The sequence below is a fragment of the Corvus moneduloides genome, chromosome 13, assembly GCF_009650955.1.
Source record: "Corvus moneduloides isolate bCorMon1 chromosome 13, bCorMon1.pri, whole genome shotgun sequence".
In the NCBI taxonomy this organism is placed as follows: domain Eukaryota; kingdom Metazoa; phylum Chordata; class Aves; order Passeriformes; family Corvidae; genus Corvus; species Corvus moneduloides.
In genome coordinates, this window is record NC_045488.1 from 4,676,342 (window position 1) to 4,699,288 (window position 22,947).

The window sequence follows — 22,947 nt, forward strand, 5'->3', positions numbered from 1 at the left end:
ATAGCTAATTAGGTAGATGAAGACGACTGTTTACCACCTATCTGATATCTGACTGGGTTTAACCTTAAAAAATTATTGGTCACTATCTGCTATGCAGTATCAGACTCCTTTCCTGCATGAACTGTCAAAGAGAATGACATTGATACCTAATTGAACCTGAGAAGTCAGAGGCCAGCACCAGAATGAAAAAGACACTTCACTTGGGAATACTTCACGGGTTCTCTGCAAAAGATGCAAGCCCTAAGTACAGGGTGCAAAGAGAAGGGAAAACAGTGTTTTACATCAGCAAAGATGCTGCTGTGTGGCAGAAACCCAAGCCACGTCAGTAGCTAAGGGCAGCTAAGAGCAGTGCAGGCCTATGGCAGCAGACAGCAGCAGGGAAGTGCTCCAGGCCCTGCTGCACCCTGATCCTTGAGGGCCACGGCTCTTCTCTCAGAACTGAAGGGCTCTCAGAGGGACTCTGGGCTCGCTGAGCGCTCCTCACCTGGAACACCTCGGTCTGGCTGGGCTGCGGGTGCGAGTGCTGGTCGCCGCTCTGCTGGTTGTGGTGCTGGCTCTGCCACTGGGACCACACTTCAGAAGGTCTCCCCTGGAACTGCCCACTGCTCTGGCCACCTTCAGCTGCATGGGGAAGGAAAGGGCAGAAGTCAGAGAGCAGCTCCTCCGAAACATCTGCCAGCTTTGGTGCGGCATCCATCAGTGCCTGGATTTGCAAAGGAGCCTTGGAGAAAGGCCCTGAGTGACACCAGCCCCATGAGGAGGAAGCTGGAGGGCATTTCAGCCCCAGAGCAAAGCTCAGGGCCATGGTTGCACAGCCATGAACTGCCCAGAGCAAAACACACAGTGACACGGTGAGCCAGGCACTGGAAGACAATTTTCAAGCATCTCCCTGTTGTTTTTTAATCAATAATAAGGAGTGTTTTTTCATTTCACTTAAAAACCAAACTTCACCATCTGAATGCTCTTTCTCTTCAAAAAACTGAATTCTTGCAGAGCAGTGGGTGCATAGTTTGCTACTCATCTAAAAAGCATGTAAGCAGATCCAGGATTTTTTTAAGCAGATGTAGAAACACTATGATCAACAGACAACAGCCTCACTGATTAAATACAGGCATGGCTGGACTGTCTTGTCCTCCAATGATACAGCTGCAAAGTGATTTATTTAATATGCATTTCATAGCAAATTATTATCCTGTCAGTATGGTGATACTTTCTTAGAAGTCTGAGGCCATTTACATTTGACAGAGTAACAAGAATAGCAAGGCTTTATTGTAAATACACTTAAAGTGATGATTTCCAGGAGATTAATTTCTTCTAAGTAGTCTACCAGAAAAAAACCATGTTGCCACACATTAATTTGGTTACCTATTACACATACATTTTTCATGAGTACACAGTAACAGATTACACTTAAGGTGGACTCATTTTACCTTGCATTTCTACAGACTGCCACTGAATTACAATATTTTTGGACAATTTTCCATTCATTAGTTACAGTATCTCCTTCTAAGAATTAGCATTTTAGAAAGCTTGCCACCAGGCTCATGCTTTTCTTCCAAAACATTTCCTCCTCTTTCTTCTTCATGTTTTTTTCTCTATAACAGCTCCAGCTATTTTTGCCTGTTTCCCTCTCACAGCAGAGGATCAAGCTGTGTATCTCTGGTTCTTCCTGATCACCAGCATCCTCTGCCAAGGGTGCCAAATTTCCTGTGCCGAGCTTCCACACCTGTGCTGTGCCACACAAGTCTTTGATAGCCAGACTCAATCACGTCAAATCAGCCACTACTCACAGTCCCGACTTCAGAAAATACAGCCACACGTGTTCAACCCCATCCCTCTGGGTACCAGCAAAGCCATGCAAAACTGATAAAGGGAAGGTTTTACAGGAAAGTAAACAGGCTGCAGTGATGCACTTCTATCACATCCGAAGTAGATGACTACAGTTCTTCCCTTACTGACATTACCACAACCAGTAATTCAGCTGACTCAAAAACCCTGCAGACATTTTAAGGGCCAAAATACAATTCATCTAAGCTACGCCATAAAAGAAAGCTGCAAGTTTGTTTTGGATTTTTTTCCCCCTCAGAACAACACTTTGAAATTAACTGAGGGAAACAAATGATGCTTCTTTTCAGCAGAACAGCTCCTGCCAGCCGGCGGTCGAAGCCATTCGTCTCCGTGAGGGCTGTGTTATTAATAGCACCCAAACTGATGTAGGTCAGGAGATGTTTCTCATTAAGTGAAAGGGTTCTTGCCAAGTAGCTTAAGCCTGAAATACAAGGCTGTCTCATAAACAAATGTACAATGCCTGGTGCAAATGGAAATGGAGGCAGGAATAAGCTGTGTGGGAAGAATTCCATCTCAATGCCCTTTTTCTAGGCACCAGCAGGGCCCATCTGCAACAGGTTTGTGCCAGATCTGCTCCCCAGGGACAGGAGGAAACACCACACATTAGCACACTGCTACCTGTGCTTTTTGGAATTGCACATTATGATCAGCCAGTGACATTTTTCATGGAATCCATTAAATTTTTTGCTCTCGAATATTACTATTCTGGTGGAGTGCAGAAAACTTACCAAGGGGTCACCTACTGGGTCACGGTCTGAAAGCCACTAAATTAGCACATAATAGGAAAAGAAAACCATTTCAAAATCTGGCACCTACTCTGAATAGGTTAGTAGCAGTGGGGGTACAAAATAAATCCCGTTTCCAGCCAAACACCAACACGCAATCTCTGTGCAGGAGGACATCACCATGAAAAAGAAGACAAAAACCGAAAAAAATGCAAATTTGTGCCTTTTAAGTGTTATCCTGAGAAGTAGAAAGAAATTTAAGAAGCTGACCACAATTTGGGATAGTGATACGAGCAACTTCTGAATCTTTCAGGACACCATTTACTGGGAAAACATAAAAAAATTTCCTCATACCACAAAATGACACAATATTCTGAAGTGTATTGGATGTGGGGGAGATGCAGCGTGGAGGGAACAGGTCAGCTCTGTCCTCTCTACCCAGCAGCAGAAAGCAAAACCCTTTCACTACCTGGGTTTCCCACCCGACCCACCAAAAGAACCTGCTGGAGGATTTTTAATGGAGTTAATGCTGAAGAGTTTCGTTTTAATGGGCATTTCTGTGTCACACCATTTAAAACTTACCAAAGCCTGCACTTCGGTTTGCTAAGCTGGAGTAGGCATTCCCACTTGGAGAAGAGGTGGCTGGGCTGGACAGGGGGCTGTAGGATGATGGATCAGCTGGGTAGGTGTGACTTGTTCCAATGCCAAAGGGAGACGACTGAGCCTTGCCAGACTGAGATGGAATTTGCTGCAGAGTAAAGGGTAAAAGAAGGAAAAAGTTTTATTGTTGAGGAACAGCACAGCAGAATCACCTTTTACAACATAAAGCAAAGACTAAGTAAACTCTGTGGATGCCAGCAGGCACGTTTTTCCTCTCTCAGCCATATTTCATTTCTGTCCAAGGCAGCTTACTGCTGCAGAAGGAATACAACAGACTATAAACCAACATTTACAGCTCTCCTGCTGATTAGCTCACATGTACTCTATCAGAGGTATTTGGAACACCAGGATTTCCTTCACCACTGTTATGAGGATTAATCTCAAACAGAACAGGTATGAAGAATTCATCCTTATTTTCCAGGTGTATTGATTTTGCAGTGCCACAGTAAAATCAGTTACCTGAATGTCTTGCAGGACACATGCAGGTCTTACATGACCAGAGTATCCAGTGCTTGGGACTAAATGGCCAAAGAAGTTTCAAAACTAATGAGCTGCTTTCTCTTCCTGCCTATGAAATACAGGCAGCAGTTATTTTGCTTTGCAAAAGGCCTGGAAGGGTGAATCACCAAGTCCTGGTAGAAGAGAAGAAACAGTCTAACATTGCTTTAATTGGGCAGCTGAGTTAATTCAAAGGTACTAAAATCCAGCTTGCTGTCATTTCACCTACATAATGGCTCTGTCACAGGATCTTCCAGAATGTTATACAAATGATGAAACACTGCAGAGGCTGCTTTGAGACATGTACAGCTTGAGACTAAAGGGAGTGAAGTGTTCCATCCCAAGTCATGTGCTAATGCACAGACAGAATCTGCTTATAAACCATTTCCCACATTATGAGTAAGTCCAGCAGTCCCAAGAAAAACTCACTAACCAATCCCACAAACAGAAATTAAAAGTGATTACACCTCTGGATGCCTGTAATGATGTGCACTGTTACTGGCAATCAGTGCATGCAAATGAAGCTGGACTTCCCTGGAAGAGAGGGATAGAACGAAGCCCCCACAATCCAAGGGGAAAAGGTCAGTGACCTGCTACACCACTCCTATCACCACAGGCCTGGGCCCTAGGGTATATCACCGTGTCCCACAGCTGTAGGGAGGAGGAGGAGAGAAGATCCAGCAGGCAGGAACTGTGCAGCAAGATTGATTTATTTAATTATTTTACAAACTCTTTTATAGACTTTTTTCTTCATAATCTAATTGGACAAAGGATCAGCCACCCCTTGGGGGTGATTGGCCAAAATCCTAAAACATCCATTGTCAATATATTTTTCTACTGTACCATAAACAAGACTTTTCAAGGCTGCAGGTGTTTGGTCGTTTACATAACTCTGCTGCCTCTTCTGTGAGAGAGAAAAGTCTCTCATGGACTTAGAAAAGCAAGAAAATCCTTGCTAGCAGCATTTTTGTATCCACACACTCAGACACACACAAGTGCATGGGCTGGGCAGGGTCCACCCAAGGGCACTGAGGGAGCTGGCAGAAGTGCTCACTGAGCCACTTCCCATCATTTTTTAGCAGGAAAAATTCCTTCACCAAAAGGGTTGTCAAGAACAGGAAGAGGCTGCCCAGGGAAGAGATTGAGTCACCATCCCTGGAGGTGTTTAAAGGATGTGCAGATGTGGCACGTGGGGACGTGGGTTAGTGGTGGAATTGGCAGCAGTGGGTTAATGGTTGGACTGGGTGATCATAAAGGTCTTTTCCAAACTTAACGACTCCACAATTTTTGGGCAAATGCAGGGGAGCTGGGGGAGGAAAACAGATCCCAATAGGCATATAACGTGGAAGATGCTATTAAATCTTCAGTTCCAAGCTAAGAAATTGTACATTTCTGAAGGTTTCCACAATGGCAGTGGGTGCTCTGCATGTCACTTCTGCAAGGCCTAACTCTATTTTACTTTATTTAAGATGGATGAATGAATTCCAATTTCCTTACACTCATATACAAACTCAGTTGACTTGGACAGAATTTGTGCAGTAAGAGGGATGAGTAATTTGTTTTAGTCATTTTCAGCACCTTCCATATGATTTAAAGAAACGAGTTAATGTTATGACTGGATTTGATTAACCAGGTGTGACAGATAACCATGACACACTGAGGGCTGGGAATAATCAGTGATTAACGTGGAAACACTTCAGTTACTGAAACATTATTTAGTGACCACCCGAATATGCCATTCTGGCCTGCCAAACAATGGGAACTCAGGAGTGACTAAGAGCAGCATTATTAAGATCAAGCTTGATTATTTCATATTATTTGTCTTTTAATAGCGTTTCAAAGCATTTTTTAAATTGTTACACAGAACAAGAAATGATTTCTGGGCTAACACTGACAAACACAGCGCATCTGATGGAGGTACGTGCTGTTTCCTCCAGCACACAACAGTGTGAGCTACACTGGGCAGTGCTAACAGAGGGGCAACAGGCTGAGCAGCCTCTGCTCTGAATCCATGCCTGGATTTGTACGTGCCCCTTCTGCCCACCCTGATAACAGTGGGTAACATTGCTGGGTGCAAGGTGCTGCTCCAAGAAAGATTTAATTCACAGGCTTAATACTAAAGCAGAAGATTTGTCCTTTTTTCCTTCATCCAGTGCACACATAAAACAGATGCAGGACAAGACCTTGCACTGGGGTTTGGGTCAGTGCAGCAGCTGCCACCTCAATGAACACCATCCCAAACCAAATGTGGCTGCACGTGGGGCAGCTGCTCACCCCGCCAAGGAACAGAAGCGAGAGACCAGCTCCACCCCAGCCACAAATTAATTACACTGACATTATAAATGGGTTTACGAACACTTCTGTAAAAAGCACAGAAAGTGCAAATCTTTAATGACCATGAAAATAAAGCACTTGAAACCAGTACCTGTCCTGGAAATGGTGGGCGATTTCCTGTCCAGGCCACCTGGCTCTGGTTGAGCTGCCGGGATATCTGTGTCAGGTTCTGGCCTGTTGAGGAGGAAGACTGGATGTCGTTGACACCAGGCACGTGCACCACAGAGGAACTAAGGGTTCAGAACACAGACAGAGCCTCATTCGTAGGGCGTATTCTCAAGGCACAAACCTCAGATACAGAAATAGCGACGATACATAAAAACGAATTATTCGCTCTATCCTGATGAAAAAATGACCGAAAACCATCACAAAACTATGAAACATATTGGCATTCTAAAATGTCAGTTCTAATAGACACAGCAGGCAAAATTACTTTGATTTAGACTTCAGTAATCTCTTGGAAAGGGCTTCTAAGAATAAAAAGTCTCACACACAGTGCATGCACACTTAGCCCCACACCAGTTTAACATTTAATGCATTAAAAATCCTGCTTGCAGAGAGTATTTGAGCAGGTACTTCATCATAAATTTGTGCCTAAAGTCAACAGTATTTAAGCATTTGCTTAAATGCCATTTTAAATGAAGATGGGCACAAAAGATGATACTTATAAGCACTTCCTTATTTGTTTCCTGCCTGGGAAATGAAGTATGTGCTACATATTAAAAAGAAGGGCTTTTAATTCCTTTTTTCACCAACTGATGCTGAAGAAGAACAGGCAGTTATATACCCAGGCAAAAGAATAATCAAGACAGGAAGTTAAACTCATGTAGTAACTTTAAAACACTAATAATAATAAAAAATAATGTTTTTAAGGAACTTTTTTATATGTTAGCTGTTTCCTAATTACTGAATTTCACTAGAGAGAAATACCCAGAAATTCCTAATTATAAGAAAAAATTTATGAAGGAACAACTCCACATCACTATTTTATTCTCATGGAAGTCTTGAGCAACAGAATCTACACAACCACACATTGTGACTGTACTTTTATACATAAAACCATACTTTTTACATGTCATATATAGATGAATAAAAATGAAGACAGTACACAAAACCACTTTTGTGCATCCACTGAAACAGCTTGTTCTTTTCTCCAATCCCTTCCCTATTGTTTATTTTCACAATCTTACACAGAAAGAAGAGAGCAGATTGGGGAAAGGAAGTAAACAAGGCTGAACAGAGAGAAAGCAGGAATCTGAATCCTCGGAGAAGGCTGACAGAATCCCTCCCAGAGTGTAAGCAAAACGTGGCAGGCATTTGAATATTGGAGTTGTTATTCTGGATTTCTTAAGCTGCCTAAAAGCAAAGTGTATGTTTAGAAATTCTTTGCAGAGTTTTTCTAATTTTTTTAAAATTTATTTTATTTTTATTTTTTTACTATCACAGAGTCTCCAAAGAGGGAAACGTAGACCAGAAAGTCCATCTAAATCTGGCTGGAGCACACAGCAGCTGCAGGGGAGGGCTGGCCCTACTGCCAACATCTTAGCTGGACTGGCATGTCCCATCATCTAAGGAGCTTGGACTGTATATGGAACACGTACTTTGAGAGCAGGATTCTGCAGAATAGTGCCTAGAGACTGCCCAGGCTCAGTGACTGCACGGGCCAGGCTGGAGATTATTCAAAGGGGCCAGTTCATTGAGAGTGGAAGTGCTGGCAGAAATGCAAGCCATTACTTGATGTAACAGAATAGCACTAGGAAAAAAGCTATAGTTAAACATCAGGAATTAACACAGGAAACAAACAGAACACACACCAAACCCCACGATGGCAAGTCAGCCACCCAGTAGTACACAACAGCCAATTAAAAGACATTTTAATTTACTGTCATCTCCCCAAGTTATACTTGGCTCTAATTTGACAAAACACACTCACATGGATCTTACTTCTCCCCACTGAGATTATTAGCAATTACAACTTTAAGAGCACATTGGTTTAAACAAAGTCAGTGTTTGCCAATGTTTTCCAGTTCCTGGAACTGAGAGGCTCTGAATGGCTGTTCCCTCACTTTCACAGCCTTGGCTGGTCTGAACAGGAGAATGAAACTCCAGTAAGACAGTGGTGGTATCACAAGGCACTAAGGTAAGTACAGTTGCTGTTATCACACTCTCCAGAAGCGACCAGAAACGAAGACAAACTTCAGATTAGGCAAACCTGTACTGCCAGCTGGTAGGCAGTGACACACACTTACAGTAATTCAAAAAAGCCTTGGAACATGCCAGACCACCACCTTATGTGTATTTGGAAGCTGCCTTAGAAAAGCATTCATGCCTCTGTCCCAGTCCTCACCCAGGACTATGGATGCAGCATCCCTCTGTTCCCTTTGATGAGGTACCCACATCAATGCCCTTCAAGGCAGCCTGCAGGAGCAGTGACAGCTGTGAGTGCAAAGCAAATCTTTGCACCTTCCTAGGTTGGCTGAATGTTCCTCAGATCTCTGACCCTGTCACCTCTCAAGAGTTATTTCCCTTCAGGATTTGTTGATGCTTCTTAGCTTTTTTCCAATTACATTATCACAGCAAGAAATACCTACTTACCAGACAATATTTTTAAGAGAGATACCCAAATCATCTCAGCTTGTAAGCCCAGAGTAAGTGATAAGATACCTGCAGCAGTGAAGTGTGCACAGAGTAAAATTCATTCATGTAAAGAAAGCTCTTGCACCTTGGGTTGGTTTTGTTTCCACCACACTGAAGGGGGACAGTCCCCCACTCTCAGACAGAAACTGATACATTCAGGATCTGGACTAAATACCTGAAAGTCTTTCCTGAGTGTCCTGGCTGAAATGGGCTTCCCTGTGAGTAAAGCTGCTGGTTTCCAGCTGTGGATGCAGAGGCCATCATTTTTTTATCTGCTACAAGAGAAAAACAAATTACAGAAAAAGAATTTATTTAGGGGAGGAGATAATGAAGGAAGAATTATTTAAAGACAATTGCAGTGTATATATGCAGCAGGAAGTTTTCTTTCCTTCTTCAAGCTCCATGAAGAAGCCCTGTGGAACACATTAGCAATGACACAAAAGGGCTGTATGACAATTCAGTGTGAAACCAGAGGCACAGCTGGTTTGTGTCTCCTCTATACCCTCCTCACAGGCTGTGCCTCGTTAATGCCATTGTTTGCATGGAACGCTGTGCTGCTTGTGCCCTCTGGCCACACAGCCCAGACCTGCTGGAAGCTGCTCCTAACTGGACAGAGCACAACTCTGGCCAGAGTGGGGAGTGAGTGGTGCATGGCCCCCAGCCACAGAGTGGAAAGGGCAACAAAGCCTTTCTGGAAGAAAGGCGTGAGGGTCTGCCCAGGGGGATGGAGGGATGGCACATGACACAAGCCTGGTCTGAGAAAGGTGTGATGCACGTGCACCTCCGTGGCTCAGGTGAGGGCACATTTCTGGCACCAGGAAAAGCCCTCCAGCCCCACTGCTGTTACCACAGACTGACACCCCACTGGGTTAGAGAACCCAAGGAAGGGTGTCCAAGAGCTCTCTCCTAACCAGCTGCTGATCTGCTTCCCTTGGGACAGCCCAAGCAGCACCCAGCTCCCTGGCAGCCTGGTGGCACTGCCTGCTCATCTCGGGGTGACAACCTGCAGCCCCACCTGCATCGCAGCCCCACAGGTGGCTGGAGGCACTCTGCCTCTGAGTGTCACAAGACCTGCATACCTGAGCTGTGGCAAGGCAAAACACAAGTCTCTCGTGGAATGTGCTGTCCTTTTGTGGCTTGGGGGAGCCATGAAATAGGATGGGGAGCCATGAAACAGGATGGAAGCACCCCAGAGGGGTGGAAGACAAAGTGAGTAACATGCACAAAGAAATGGCATTAACTTTTATAGTCTACCCTTAATGTGGCAACTGGAGATCAATCTCTGATTGAATGAAACAAGATTGGGTAAACAGCACCTTAATTTAATTTTCTGGCACTGGATTATTCCAAAGCCCAGGGAAATCTCACTATTAGTTTTCTTAAAATAATTTACATCACCCTTTATTCACTTTCTCCATCTCCCCTCCAAGTGCAAAAAACCCTGCAACTCACTGATGGTTTTGCAACCATGTGTTGCTATGTACCTGACAGGCCTAGAAATCAAGTCTGCCTCCTCATTTTCCCCTTTGCTCTTTTCAGATTCCCACTCATTTCACAAGATGCTCTCTTGGACAAAAGGCCCACTCAACTCATACGTAACAGAAGTATTTTTTAGGTGTTTAAAATTTTTTTAGCTTTCCCTAGCTTTTAGAGACCTCCTGAGCGTGACTCACCAAAGGCCTCCAACACACATCAGCTCTTCTCTGTTACCTAAGTTGTTCTTACATTATGTTCCTAACAAGAATCTAAGCCTGCCTCCCAAAAGAAAAAAGTCACCTCAAATTCCCTCAGAGGAGCCTCGGGGAGGGCTTGTGGATGCCACTGATGCAAGCTGTCATTGCTTGTCCTTTGTAATGCAGAAATTTGTAGAAATTCCTCCCTGGCTACCTACTGGCCAGCACAGAAACCAAGGCTGGGCTGCAAAACTGTGCTCTTGTATTAAAAAAAAAAACAACAGGGAGAAATGGGCACAAACCTAGAGAAGGTTGTATATATAGTAGGAAGAACTGAGAATGGGTTGGGATAGCTCTGAGAAGAAGGACAGATGAATCTGTCTTTTTCTGCAGTAATGTCATTCTTGCATGAGATGTCCCATTTTCTAAGGCCACCCTTTGCAGGGACACCAAACTCTCAGGGTTGGAAGAGACTGAGCCAAAATCCTGTGGGTGCTTTAGATATTTGACAACAACTCACCAGAGAAATTGAGAGTGCCCCAAATGAACTGGAATTCCTCAAGTGCAGCAGAGTTGCCATGGCAGCTACCAGGGTCTGTGCCACAGGATGAGGCCAAGACAAAGGGAACAGCTAAACTAATAGCAAGCAGCTAATTCTCCTTCCTGAGTTACCCTGAATGCTCTTTACCCTGAATACCTCTGAATCCGGCCCACATCTCTCCCAGCTGTATTCCTACTCAGCATTTTACACACAATCCTCTGCTCTCACCTTTGGTACAGCACTGAATTTTTTTTTTCTTTGGTATGTTTTACTTGTTTCTCTTTAAACTCTACCACTGTACTGGTCAGTGATGTCCCTTCTCCCAGCAGGACCAGTATTTCCAACATTTCTGCCCCTTGACTGAATCCCTCTCTAAGAACTGCATCATCCTGTGCTTCAAAGCACTTGCATGAATCAGTAAAGCCAGGCTTCCTCTCCCAGCTTTTGGGGTTTTAATTATGTGTGGCCACTACATGCAATTATGGCAGCAATCTTCCCGTGTCAGCCCATGTTCTTACAGAACGAGATCGGGTATCAACATAATGCAAATGTCTGGCAGGCAGCATGTAGTCTTGTCAATATTGATTTTGGACAGGGTATCTCATCCCTGACCGTGAACCATCCTTTATCATTCAGAGGAGACCTTGATCACAGCTCCCATGAGAAATTCAGAGAGGGAGAACGTCCCAAAAAAAGCACAGCCTGTAAATTGATAAGAATGAAAAGAGAAATGGCATTTCCAGGAACATAACCTCCCAGCTACCTCACAGCTTGTGACACCCTTAACCTTAACCCCTCCCCACAAACAGCTGAGAGCTGCCTGAAAAAGAGCCAATAAGGCAGCCAAAAAGCAAGATGTTCTTGCTTGGAAAAACATATTCTGGTGTTTAGGGTTGGAGTCCTGCTACCTTCTAATGGACCCCTTTTATGGCCTCAGCTATTGACTCCACTGTTAAACAGACAAGGATGAACAGGAACAGCAGAGAAATCCTAGCAACAGGAGGACAGAATATCAAGTATATATTGCAGTTACAATGTCTTCTCTCCATTTGAAAAAGCCAATCCAGACATAAGAAACCAATGGAGCGAGGTCACTTTCCAACACCCCTGGAGTCAAACCCTGTGGGTTGTTTCCTCCCTGCACTGCATGACACTTGCACATTGATTTATTTAAAACAAATGTAAAAATTCCTCTTTTTCAGTGAGGACAGTTAAGAACAATAAACAATCAATGAATTCTTCCACAAGCAGTGGAATTAATGAGCCTGGTTTCCTACAGATATATTTCAGATGATCCCTTCAGCTGCCAGCCTTAGTGATTTCTGTCTGTTAGGGCAACAGGCAGCACAGGCTGGGGCTACTTTGAGACAGCTCCATCTGTCTGACTGGCAATGGCTGTCAAGCTGGCTGTTTCTTCTTAGAACAGGGCTGGGAAATCCTTTGGTGAGGGCATTAGTGAGGACTCTGTCCTCACAGTAATTTCCAAGGAATATAGAACAACATACTGTTTCTGAGACTCCTATCTCTCTTAGAAGAACTTGCTAACAAGTTCAAAAGTTGTGGGAAAAAGAGTAGGGACTCCTCACAACCAGGTAACATGACTGGAGGTGCCTCAACTGACCAGACAACAAGTATATTATGACACTTCAAGGCACCATATGCCCCTGAAAGCACTGATACAAAAGCTGGTGATTTGATAAAAACCTGCAGCCTATCTTAAGACTATATGGTAAGTTTCTTGTCCCTATTTAGAGAAATACATCCCTATTTAGAGAAATAAATTTATATATTCTGTTTAAGAAGTCAAATATACACACTTAGAAATGGAAAGTTCTGCTCAGTATACTTAATATCTAAGAGCAGTGCATAAGGTGTCCCTGTGAAGTGAAAAGAGAAACAAAACCAGGTGGCCCTGATGACACAAAAGCCATCCTTCTCTCCTTTAATTTGCTGCTATCATCTTTAGGGGAAGCACCAACTAATGACAGATCCTAGGAAATGTCCCAAAGACTGATGCTGCTTAGAAAATTCCCTGCCATGTTGCAGTTTCTCTTCATTCTCTTGAAGCTGTGCTCTACATCATGTAACCAAGCTTAACACAGTATTAAAAATTAAACATCAAGGACATTCACTTACAAGCAGTTATTCCAGCAAACATCTCAGCAAATCTAGGATCTCTCTCTTGGGAGAAGATAGCATCAGGCTTTTCCACAGACTTTCCACTCTCGTGAACATTAGCTGGTATACTTGGAACAGGCACCTGTTGAGATACACAGAGGAAGGTAATTCCCTCTACTGTATTTGACTAAAAGGAATTCAGGGGGAGTCACAATGTACTTTCAGTATGGCTGAAATCTGCTATTGTTTTACATTTCAAATGATCAGAGGCACAAAGAGAAAAATCTGAGAAATTTCACCTGCGATAAGTCATAGGATGACAGCCCATCTCTTTGATGTACTTCAAGTTCTGCTTGCTGTTGCTGAAGTTGTCTGCAAGGGAGACAAAGTGACTTTCTTACAAAAACCAATTAAGATACAAAAAGGAATAGTCACAGTCCCCTATTTTACAATCCCAGTGAAACGTCTCTCAGATGATTTACTAAATCCTTTCCTGTGAGATCCATCTGGTTTTACAGCTTCCTCACTGAGAAAACCTGCACCACAGAAAGCAAAAGGGCACAGGAAGAATTTTGCTGTGAGAGCACAGAAATGTACGTGGGTAATGGAGGATGGCACACAATCTCTTGAGAAAGGATTTTTAAATTCACTATTCTTCATTCATCGTCTTCCTCGTGTTAACGTCGAACACACCAGACCCCCTCTCTGATTCTGCTGAAGGAAACAGTAAGCTTGCTCTCCAGGAAGATGCCTAATGACAGAACACCTCAGCAGCTGGAAGGTTATCCAGATGTTTTGCACCTCCCATTAACAGTCGCTTTCTGCTGCTTGGTCACAACAAGCAAGAAACCTTCTGGCCTGGAGATGCACAGGTAGAACACTCAGCTCAATTAGCAAAGAACATATAAACCCCTCCAGTCATGCTAGAGCTCAGAGATTAGGATAAGATTGAACTGACAAAATACTTGGACTTGATACTTGTAAATGATCCTTGACATTGCTCACAGTTTGTGTATGTTTTTGGCCTCTTTCTGGAGGACAAATCACCCCAAAAAATGGGAATGACACACTGTGTGCATCTTCCCCCAGAGAGACATGATACTTGGACAGCCAGGAATAGATGAGATTTTGCAAAACAGCAAGATTGTGGATTTGAAACTCTGGAAAATTGCAATACATTTTTAGCCACAGGCTTAAATTTTAGATTTTCATCCAAATCTTCTTTTAAATTTTGAAATAGATTCAAATGCCAAGGGATTGAGAGACAAATTTGCAGACGAAGTCAAATGACGAATTAGACACAAACTGATGGAAACGTGAGGAATCACTCAAACAAGTTAGGGAAGTAAGTAATAGATTTTGCCATCCCTTGAATCTATTCCAGAAGACACTTTGGTCAGTTACTATGCTTCATGGCACAAATCTGTGATCTGCAACACACAGCAGGTCGGAGTAAGTGGCCAAAAGCCTTCTGCAAGCCTTACAGTGTGAGAACACATAACACAAGGAATCTCTTTTGTCCTAGCAGTAACATGCAAAAAAAGGCAGCTCTCCAGGTCATTAGAGAGCCATGGATTTTCCCTATTATTTTAGCTAACAGAAAATTCCTAAAAATTACATCTGGAATGCAAAGACATTCTTTGTTCACAAGCATAAAATGCATACTTTTCCAACAGAACTACGGGAGGCAATTTAATCCTGGGGAATCTATGGGGAAGTTTCTAAATACCACCCCGTGGACAATAAACACTCATTAAATCCCATTGTTAACGTGAAAGCTAATTACACTGTTTCATTTGTTTTTATTACCACCGACTCGGTGCGTGTGTCAATAAACAGCACATTAGGTCTCCTCTGTTCCCTATAAAGAATGTTTTCTTGATTCAGCCATATACATACAAATGAGCCAAACCAAACAGCACACTCACTCCTTATTTGTTTTGTAGGCACTTCTCTAACTTAGTGCTCCTTCACCCTTCTCTATCTTTCATCTCTAATACTCATTAAGCTGCAGTACAATATAAACACCACATTGTGTTAACAGCACTGAACTTTGGGAACAACCTCTCCAAATCCACTTCCTATAAAAACCACATAGTTGCATGTATCTTTACTGAACTCTGTGCAAGCTATGCTGCACTTAATTAAGACTGAAATGCAAAGCCAGGATAGCATCTTCTGTTGTTGTTGGCTGCTGCTGTATAAATAGTTTAAATGGTGCTTGAAACCTGAAAGGAAATGTGCAGCAAGTCATGGAGCAGCCGACCAGGGAGAGCTCAGTGCTGCTGCTGTGGCTGCTTCAGACCCTGCCCTTCTGACAGCCAACACAGGCAGGTCCCTTCAGTCAGCCAACTGCTGGACAGTAAAAATGAAACAGAACAAGGGATTATTACCAGTTTGGGGCAAAACTCAAAGTGCCTTCTGACTTTGAACCCAAAAATTGTCCTTGGTTTCAATTTCAGTTTCAGGGGTTCAAGGAGTAAATGAAAAATTTCTTGGCTATACAGGATAGCCAACACAGCAAGTGAGGCGTTGTCTGGGTCAACAGAGGATTCTGCAGTAACTCACTCACAGGTAAATATGAAACTGGAAAAGCCCCTGGCTTGGACAAGGAATGGTTCAGTAAATCAGAAGGCTTTGATAGTTACTTCAAATTTACTTTAGTAAATACACATGGAGGAAAAAGGAAGATATTGTGCAAGTTCTTTTTACATTCGAGATGATGTTAAGCCCTCTCTATGAAGTCACTGGTTCCCTTTTCAAGCATCAGAGTAAAGAAAAACAATTTGAACTTTAAAATTAACAGGCTCTTTGGTGGGAGATAAACAACACTACTGCATCCCTACCAAGCTATTTTTATGTAATACAGGCACACGTGCTTCCTGTGGCTGATTTGGACAAAAGCAGAGTAGTAAAAGCCTTGGGGCTGTGGTTGTAAAATCCTCTTTCAGAAATTCTCAGTATCTCCCTCTATTAGCCTAGAGCTTCAACTCACTCCTGTGAAAGGGTCTGTCTAACATCAGTATCAGACAGACCACAGATGGCACGAGAGCATGAGAAAGTCTTTACCACCACTACCACCAACTGGAATTTCATCAGGATAGTTGATCTCTTTAGTATTTTGGCCCACGAGAATCCAGACCAGAAAGCATCTCTCCCAGAGGCTGATTCATCCAGCAGGCTGCTTCCAGCAGTGACCTGTGCCAGCTCACTCCGACACAGAAAGTCTCAAGACAACCACAGGATTCATAAATTCATACAGTGCAGTGCAGGATCTGGGGCTTCCGAAAATGAAAGATCAGATATTCCACTAAGGTCATAAAACTATGTCTCTTCTTTATTTTGATGTATATACATATAAATAAATAAATAAATATATATCTATATAAAAGACCTTTATATAATCTGCCACCACGGCATTATCATATTCAAACACTGTTCTATCTGTATATTAAATAAATGCTGATAACAATTATTTTTTCTCTTTGGAAATCAAACAGTCCCAACTACACAGGAAGACGTGGTCAAACAGGGGACTCTTCAGCTGAACACAGCACAAATGCAAAAAGTTAAATGGTTCATTTCTCCAGGAAGTTTCTCTTGGATGACTACACCCAAGTGAAACTGAGAGAAGTTTTCTTTTCTTTCTTTCTTTTTTTTTTGCAAAGAACTAAGTGAACATTTGAACCTAATGTTTCCTCATCCTTCTGTACCAAAGGCAAGTTTGGACATTTGACTGTGTGAAGCTCCAAAGAAGTATCTTTATTTAAAAAAAAAGGAAAAAAGAAAAAGAAACAAACAGAAAAAGAAACAGAACAACCAAACCAAGCCAACAAATAACAGCAAAAATCAATTAATCCCTCCACAACTGGAATCATCACTGCCCTCTACAGTCTTTTGGGAAAATGCTGTTCACTGACCAACTTGAGCTGTTCCATTAACAGACACACACTGTGTGTGTTATGTTCGGTGGCTTTAGGCTATCTTAAGTTAAACACTGATTTAAACCTAGATTTTTCAGCTACATTGTCTTTACAATTCCATGCTGAATTTTTAACTGCCTCAAGCCTGTATTTTATGGGGCTGCCTCGGTTACCACAGTGATGGGCAGATCAAACCTGTCTCTGTGCCTTCAGCTGGGCAGAGCAAGGCAGCCCTGCCTGGTCTCCATGGGAAGCACCTCACTGGACCCAGAACACCTTCCAGGAACACACAGGGATGGCCACACACACCTGGGCTGGTGCCAAACCACCAGTCCCAGCAGCAGCTTAACGAGGAGTTGGAAATCACCAGCTACACCGTGACGTACAACTCTTCAGGGCAGCTGGAAATCAGAAGTCAAAACATGACCCCAAACTTGGAAAAAAAAAAAAAACAGGCAGGAACTTCAGTAACAGGCAGGAACTTTACAGTAAGTCCTCTTTGGAAATCTGAGAAGGGGGAGAGAATAAGGGGAAAAACAAAACCAGTCTGAATGATGCATTCTTTCTACTGTTCAAAAGCAGGAGTATAATGGGCTGTATCTTGCCCATTTCAGAACATTTTCAACATGACAGGAAAGAGGGAACATCCTCTGTCAAAGTAGCAGCAGGCAACTTCCATATTAGGTCAGCATTTCTGGGTTGTTATTCAAAGCTAGCAAGAGAGAGGGAAGCAGAGCCAGGAGCTGGCACAGTCCTACTCATCACAGCGAGTGCTGTGGTGCCAAGCTGAACTGTACAGTGCAGGCTCAGGAAAAAGCATTCCCAGAGTCAACACAGCATAAGCCTCCAGCCCCACTTTTTCATCCGTGGCTTCTCGGGAACAAAGCACAATTAAGCCAGCCTGGGACAAACCTCAGAAGATGTTTTATATTTTGCAGGCCTGTTTTTGCATATACAAATTATTTGGGAAAATATTATGGGACAGCAGAAATGTGGAAATAGCTATTTTGATGCACAGTGCAGACAAGCTGTCTGATTTCAAGACACAACTGCCTGTTTTCAATGAGCTTAACTATTCGGTTTAAGCCCAACTTTCTGGGTATGCAGAAAAAAAGTGAGGAAAACAATTGTGATGCTGGGTTTCATGTAAGTGAATGCACAGCCCTTCCTTCCACTCCAGGTATGTGCCATGTCCAAAGAAGCAAGACAAGGAATGCCCAGAGGCACTTCCAAACTCCAGTGCCAAAGCCCCAGGGGCTTGTTTTTGCAGTGGAGCTCTCAGCAGGCACCTCCACCAGCAGACTGCTCGTTCAGCATTTCTGATATATGGTCTAACAGGCTGAGATCTCAAACCCAATAACTTCGTCTCAGCTGAAGACCTCGCAAAAAATCTCTGGTCAGACCAGAAGCAGATTTAATTTTAGGAATAGATTAAGTTTATATTGGAAAGAAGAAATGTTTATTAAAAAACCCCACACTATAAAGCAATCAAGGCCAGATTAGCTTCTGCAGTTACTGGCTGAGAACTCAGCAGGCTCCAAAAGCATCTCTGCTCAGTCCACAGAGATGAACCTCCACCACACTCTGAGTGTTACCTCCTCCTAAGACGCCAAATGAAAGATTTTTGACAATACTAATTCCAAGACAGAATGATTTCATTTCTCTCTTAAGATAAGGAGTTGGATCACCCCCATACTTGGGGATATTCTATCAGACCTAAACTATCAGGAACCCTTCCCACTCAAACCTACTAAGAAATAATTTTGCCAGCTTCATTAGGTCCTAAGAGTAGACACAGCTCAAGCAGAAGAGCCCAGAACTACAGAATGGTATGGTCACAATGAACATGGACATGGAATTTTCTTCTGGCTCAGGAGTCAGGCTAACCTTCCTCCAGTATCAGGACAGCTGCTGTGCTGCTGGAAGCTCTGTGTTAGTTCAAGGTAGCCTGGATTGAGATCAATGGCCTTGTTTAATGACATAACAGATAAGTGACGTTTCCCCCCAGCACAGCCAGGTCCTGGAAGCATCACGGGGTAACGACACAGAGGAACAGCTACACTGGGAGATGTCCTGATGCAGAAAAACCCTGTTACAGAAACAAAGGTACCTGTTAAAAAATTGGGATGTGCTTCACAGCTGAAAAGAATGGTTACAATTCCCTCAAAAGCACAGGGCTGAGCACCCAGGAAGGCACATACTTTACATTAGTGTTGGTGCAGATGATGTACTCGATCTCATCCGAGTAAGGATTCTGAAACGTGAAGCTGCTGGTTCTGATCAACATCCATTCCCGGTTCTTGGTGCGAAAACGATACATCACAGACAGGACTTGACCTTTCAGTTTCACCACCTGCAAAGCCATTTGGAAAGGTTAATAACAGGAGATTGCTACCTGCTGTGCAAATGAACAGTCAACAGCAGCAACTGGTACGTTTTAAACTTGAATTACAGAAAGCTAAGGACACAGCAGAGGAACTCTTAATCTGGAGAGAATACGCAAAATCCTATCCATGTTTACAGCTATTTCCTTCAGAATGAAATCCTCGTGCTTTGTCATATAAATGCCAATTTCCAGCCTGCTTATTTAAAGAATACAGGACAATCATCAGGTTGTGCTGTTATCCCAGCACAGAAACTTTTAAGAATGTTGAAATGTGAAACACTCATCGAGAGATTGACAGAAACCAAACTGAGGATCTTTTAAATGTTTATATGTAAACCATAAACCAATCACTGCAGCTGAACAAAAGCCTACAAGAAACACCATTTTGAGGTTGACTGCTTTTCTGCTTGGATACCCAGCTATACAATTAATACATGTGATAAATCAGCATCAAATTTTAGGACAATGCTTAAACACAATGGTGTTTATTTTTTGGTTTTTTAGAAACCATCAGGTTCCCCCTACCCCAAACATATAAAAAGACTCTCTAGGATAGCAAATTGCTAACAAGCAACACTTGGTTCTGGCTTTCAGAAGAAAAAAAGAGTGAGCCAGTGTTTGAATGGAGAGAACACTGATAAGCCACTGTCCATTTTAATACTATGAATTCCTTGCTTGCACAGCCTATTTGTTTGTAACTAAGAATTCAGATGTCTGGGTTTGGTAGCTGAAGTTTTGTTCAAGTCAACAGTTGGGCACCAAGTGAGCATTAAGATGCAGCCAACTGAAGCACATTCAGAGCAATCTCCACACACTGGCCCTGCAACTGCATTTCACGTGTCATCCAGCAATCTGGGGTTATGCCAGAAGGAAAATTTCATGGGTTTAAGTCATTCAGCTGGCACTTACCTGGCCTATCTCTGTTTATATTTTACAGCTTTTCCACCAAGCTATCTCAGGGCTGCCTCAAGGAAGGAAAGGGAAGGTCTACTGCAAATAAATGCCACATCTTGTGGGTTCTTAATCCTTCACATCTGGAATTTACTTTTTATTAGCTATCTGCAGCCTGTATTCTCTAAAAGTAGAAGTCCCACTATGTACTTTCTGTCTTTACTGACAAGCAATTGGATTAAGAAAAATGTTCCAATCCTGTTTTCTTCAGAGGTTTGCACTTCACATTAATCAACTGGATATAGGATTAAATGGAAAGAATGCAAATAGAACGACAATTCAAATAGGAGACATAAAAAGCTTTAGCAAAGCCCAGGAAAGTTCAAAATCATCCTGAAGTAAATGAGTTTCGGTTGGTTTTGTTGGGAGTTTTTTAATGCTTTTATAGGGTTTTTCTGAGTTTACTGAGTGACATTCTTTTCTCAGCAATTTTTTACTACCACACCCAGGGTAGAAATCACAGAGCTGGTGTAGAAGTGTGCAATCTGAATAGTATCCTACTGGGTATCCAATAGTTGTATTCTGGACCCTTTGATATTAACCTGTATTTGTTGGCCTTAGCCTCGAGACTATCTTATTCTGGCCTGATTTTTCCCACCCTGATGAATGAATTTATCTTACCAAGGAAGTAAAGCCCTGAGATAGATACTGGCAATTGACCAAAAATTGCAAAACCCTCCCTCCCTTCTCTGTTATGCACCAGCCTGGTTCTAATGCTGTCAGCAAATTAGAAGTGTCAAGTTTTCAGGTTTTAATAAAAAAAAGAAGAGTTTATTCACAATCACAGTTACCTTTTTAATTAAGAGATTTTTAAGTCCAAACTAATAATAATAAAACAAATGGCAGTGATCTATTACCCTGAAACCTTGATTAAGCAAACAGTAATTCTGTAATAATATATAAAGCAGAGAGATTGCTGCTGGGAAAATCCTGAACTGCCTTAAGACAGAGCACACAAACAAACCAGCACAAAAATTTTCAAAGCTAGTGATTAAACTCTACTTTCTTGTATTCTTTGGAAATAAAGACCACCTGGTGCAAAACTTAACTGTTTATTTCAGTCTTTTATTGCATGATGGGAGTAACAGCCCCAATCACACTGCTACTGTACCCAACAAAAATATACCAAAAAAGGCATAGCCTGCTGAAGAAACAGCACAGTATTGTCACAGACTGGACATAGACTGAGTGAGCAGGAACTTTCACTTCTAACTGCACTTTTTCCTGCTGTCTTCCTGTATGACCTTAAGCAGATCATGAAGGTCCCTGATCCAGCTAATCACTTATGCACATGCCTAGCAGTGAGTGGTGACAGTGGGGTCCCCAGCAGCCGAGCTCAGGGACACTCTGGCAGCCTCCTACAGCCTGATCTCCCTCCCGGTGAACACAGGGAGGCCCAAGTCATTAACTGCAATGTTCATTAGTCAGCCCTGCTGAGACCCAGGCAATCCCAGGATGGATTCACTGTAGGCGGATGTTTGATGGGCCATTATCCAGCAGCTCTCTGCCACTGTCTCTTGGACAGATGAGTGGAATCAATCATTTGGGCACCAGTGAAAAAACAGCATATGTGTTCTCACTGCTCCCGCACCGCTGACGCCATCAGGCACCAGCTCAGGGAGCTGAACCAGCCGAAAGCTGAAAGATCCATGCAAAAGGAATTAGTGCCTTAGCCTTCCCAGCAAGTCCATCTGTGCCAGCACCAAGGCAGCAGGAAGGGTGGGGAGGAGGGCAGGCAGGAGAGAAGAGGGGAAGCAGGACCTGACTCCAGGTGGCAGGTTGGGAAGGTTCAGCTGCAGTATCACACCCCCAACCAAGGTGGGGCAGAGGAGATGTCTGGGTGTGGTGACCTGTTTAAAGCATTGAACTCTCTCACAGCCTGTGAAAATCAACATCTTGAATTTTAAAAGGCTGCTGTTTGTACTCAGTGTGTGCAAGGGAACAGCTCAGGAGCACTGATATCTTACACTGTCTCCAACGCTTCTGCAGAGACCATAACCTCAGTTTCACAGTCTGTTCTAGGGACACAGCATTTAGTTGTTTTTCCCCAAGAGGCTGTGTTTGTGCATGCTATGCCTGAACAAACAGTTGGCTATACGAATTATTTAGAAGTCACTTCATATTCACGTTTCACAGCTGAAAATATATCTCAGCATCCAACGCAAGGTGGATCAACACAACTTGGTTGAGCTGTTGGCTGTTGTTAGAAAATCTGGAACCACTTAGATCAACTGAGCCTCAGCAGTCGGTTAAACATCCTGTGCTGGGCATTCTGGTGCAGCAGGAAAGGCACTGAAAAGCCCAGCAGTAAGGAGGCAGCTCAGGGAAAGCACTGCTCCTGCATGTCCCAGCCCAAGCTGGAACAGTGAGCTCTGAACGGAATAAATGCCATGGATACAGCTGATGTAAATGTGGCCCATGGTAAAAACAAATCCAAACCAGTAGCTCTTCCTGTATGTTGTATTTCTTTTGTTACTTCCCTCCACATTTCAATTTCTAATTGGGAAAAAGGGCCAAATTACACGTTGATGTAAAGTGGCGTAACTCCATGGAAGTACATGAAAAAGCAAATCATCTGTGCTAGCAGAAAACTCAGTTACAAACAATCCAGTGTCACAGAGGGATGTAACACTACTTCCAAAACAACAGCACA

General features: G+C 43.0%; 1 protein-coding gene across 5 annotated transcripts in view; it reads right to left on the reverse strand.

The window, feature by feature from the left end:
* The window catches only part of ARNT2 (aryl hydrocarbon receptor nuclear translocator 2), a 98,890-nt gene that overhangs the window by 6,475 nt on the left and 69,468 nt on the right, over positions 1 to 22,947 (reverse strand). For 4 of the 5 annotated variants that reach the window (XM_032122784.1, XM_032122783.1, XM_032122780.1 and 1 more), the window contains 7 exons: positions 19,159 to 19,310; positions 13,334 to 13,406; positions 13,053 to 13,176; positions 8,878 to 8,977; positions 6,157 to 6,295; positions 3,156 to 3,321; positions 485 to 621 (listed from right to left, as the gene is read on the reverse strand). In XM_032122784.1, coding sequence (XP_031978675.1) covers positions 485 to 621; positions 3,156 to 3,321; positions 6,157 to 6,295; positions 8,878 to 8,977; positions 13,053 to 13,176; positions 13,334 to 13,406; positions 19,159 to 19,310 — 891 coding nt within the window. The remainder of the gene's footprint in view (positions 1 to 484; positions 622 to 3,155; positions 3,322 to 6,156; positions 6,296 to 8,877; positions 8,978 to 13,052; positions 13,177 to 13,333; positions 13,407 to 19,158; positions 19,311 to 22,947) is intronic. The other variant, XM_032122781.1, reaches the window with a different exon arrangement.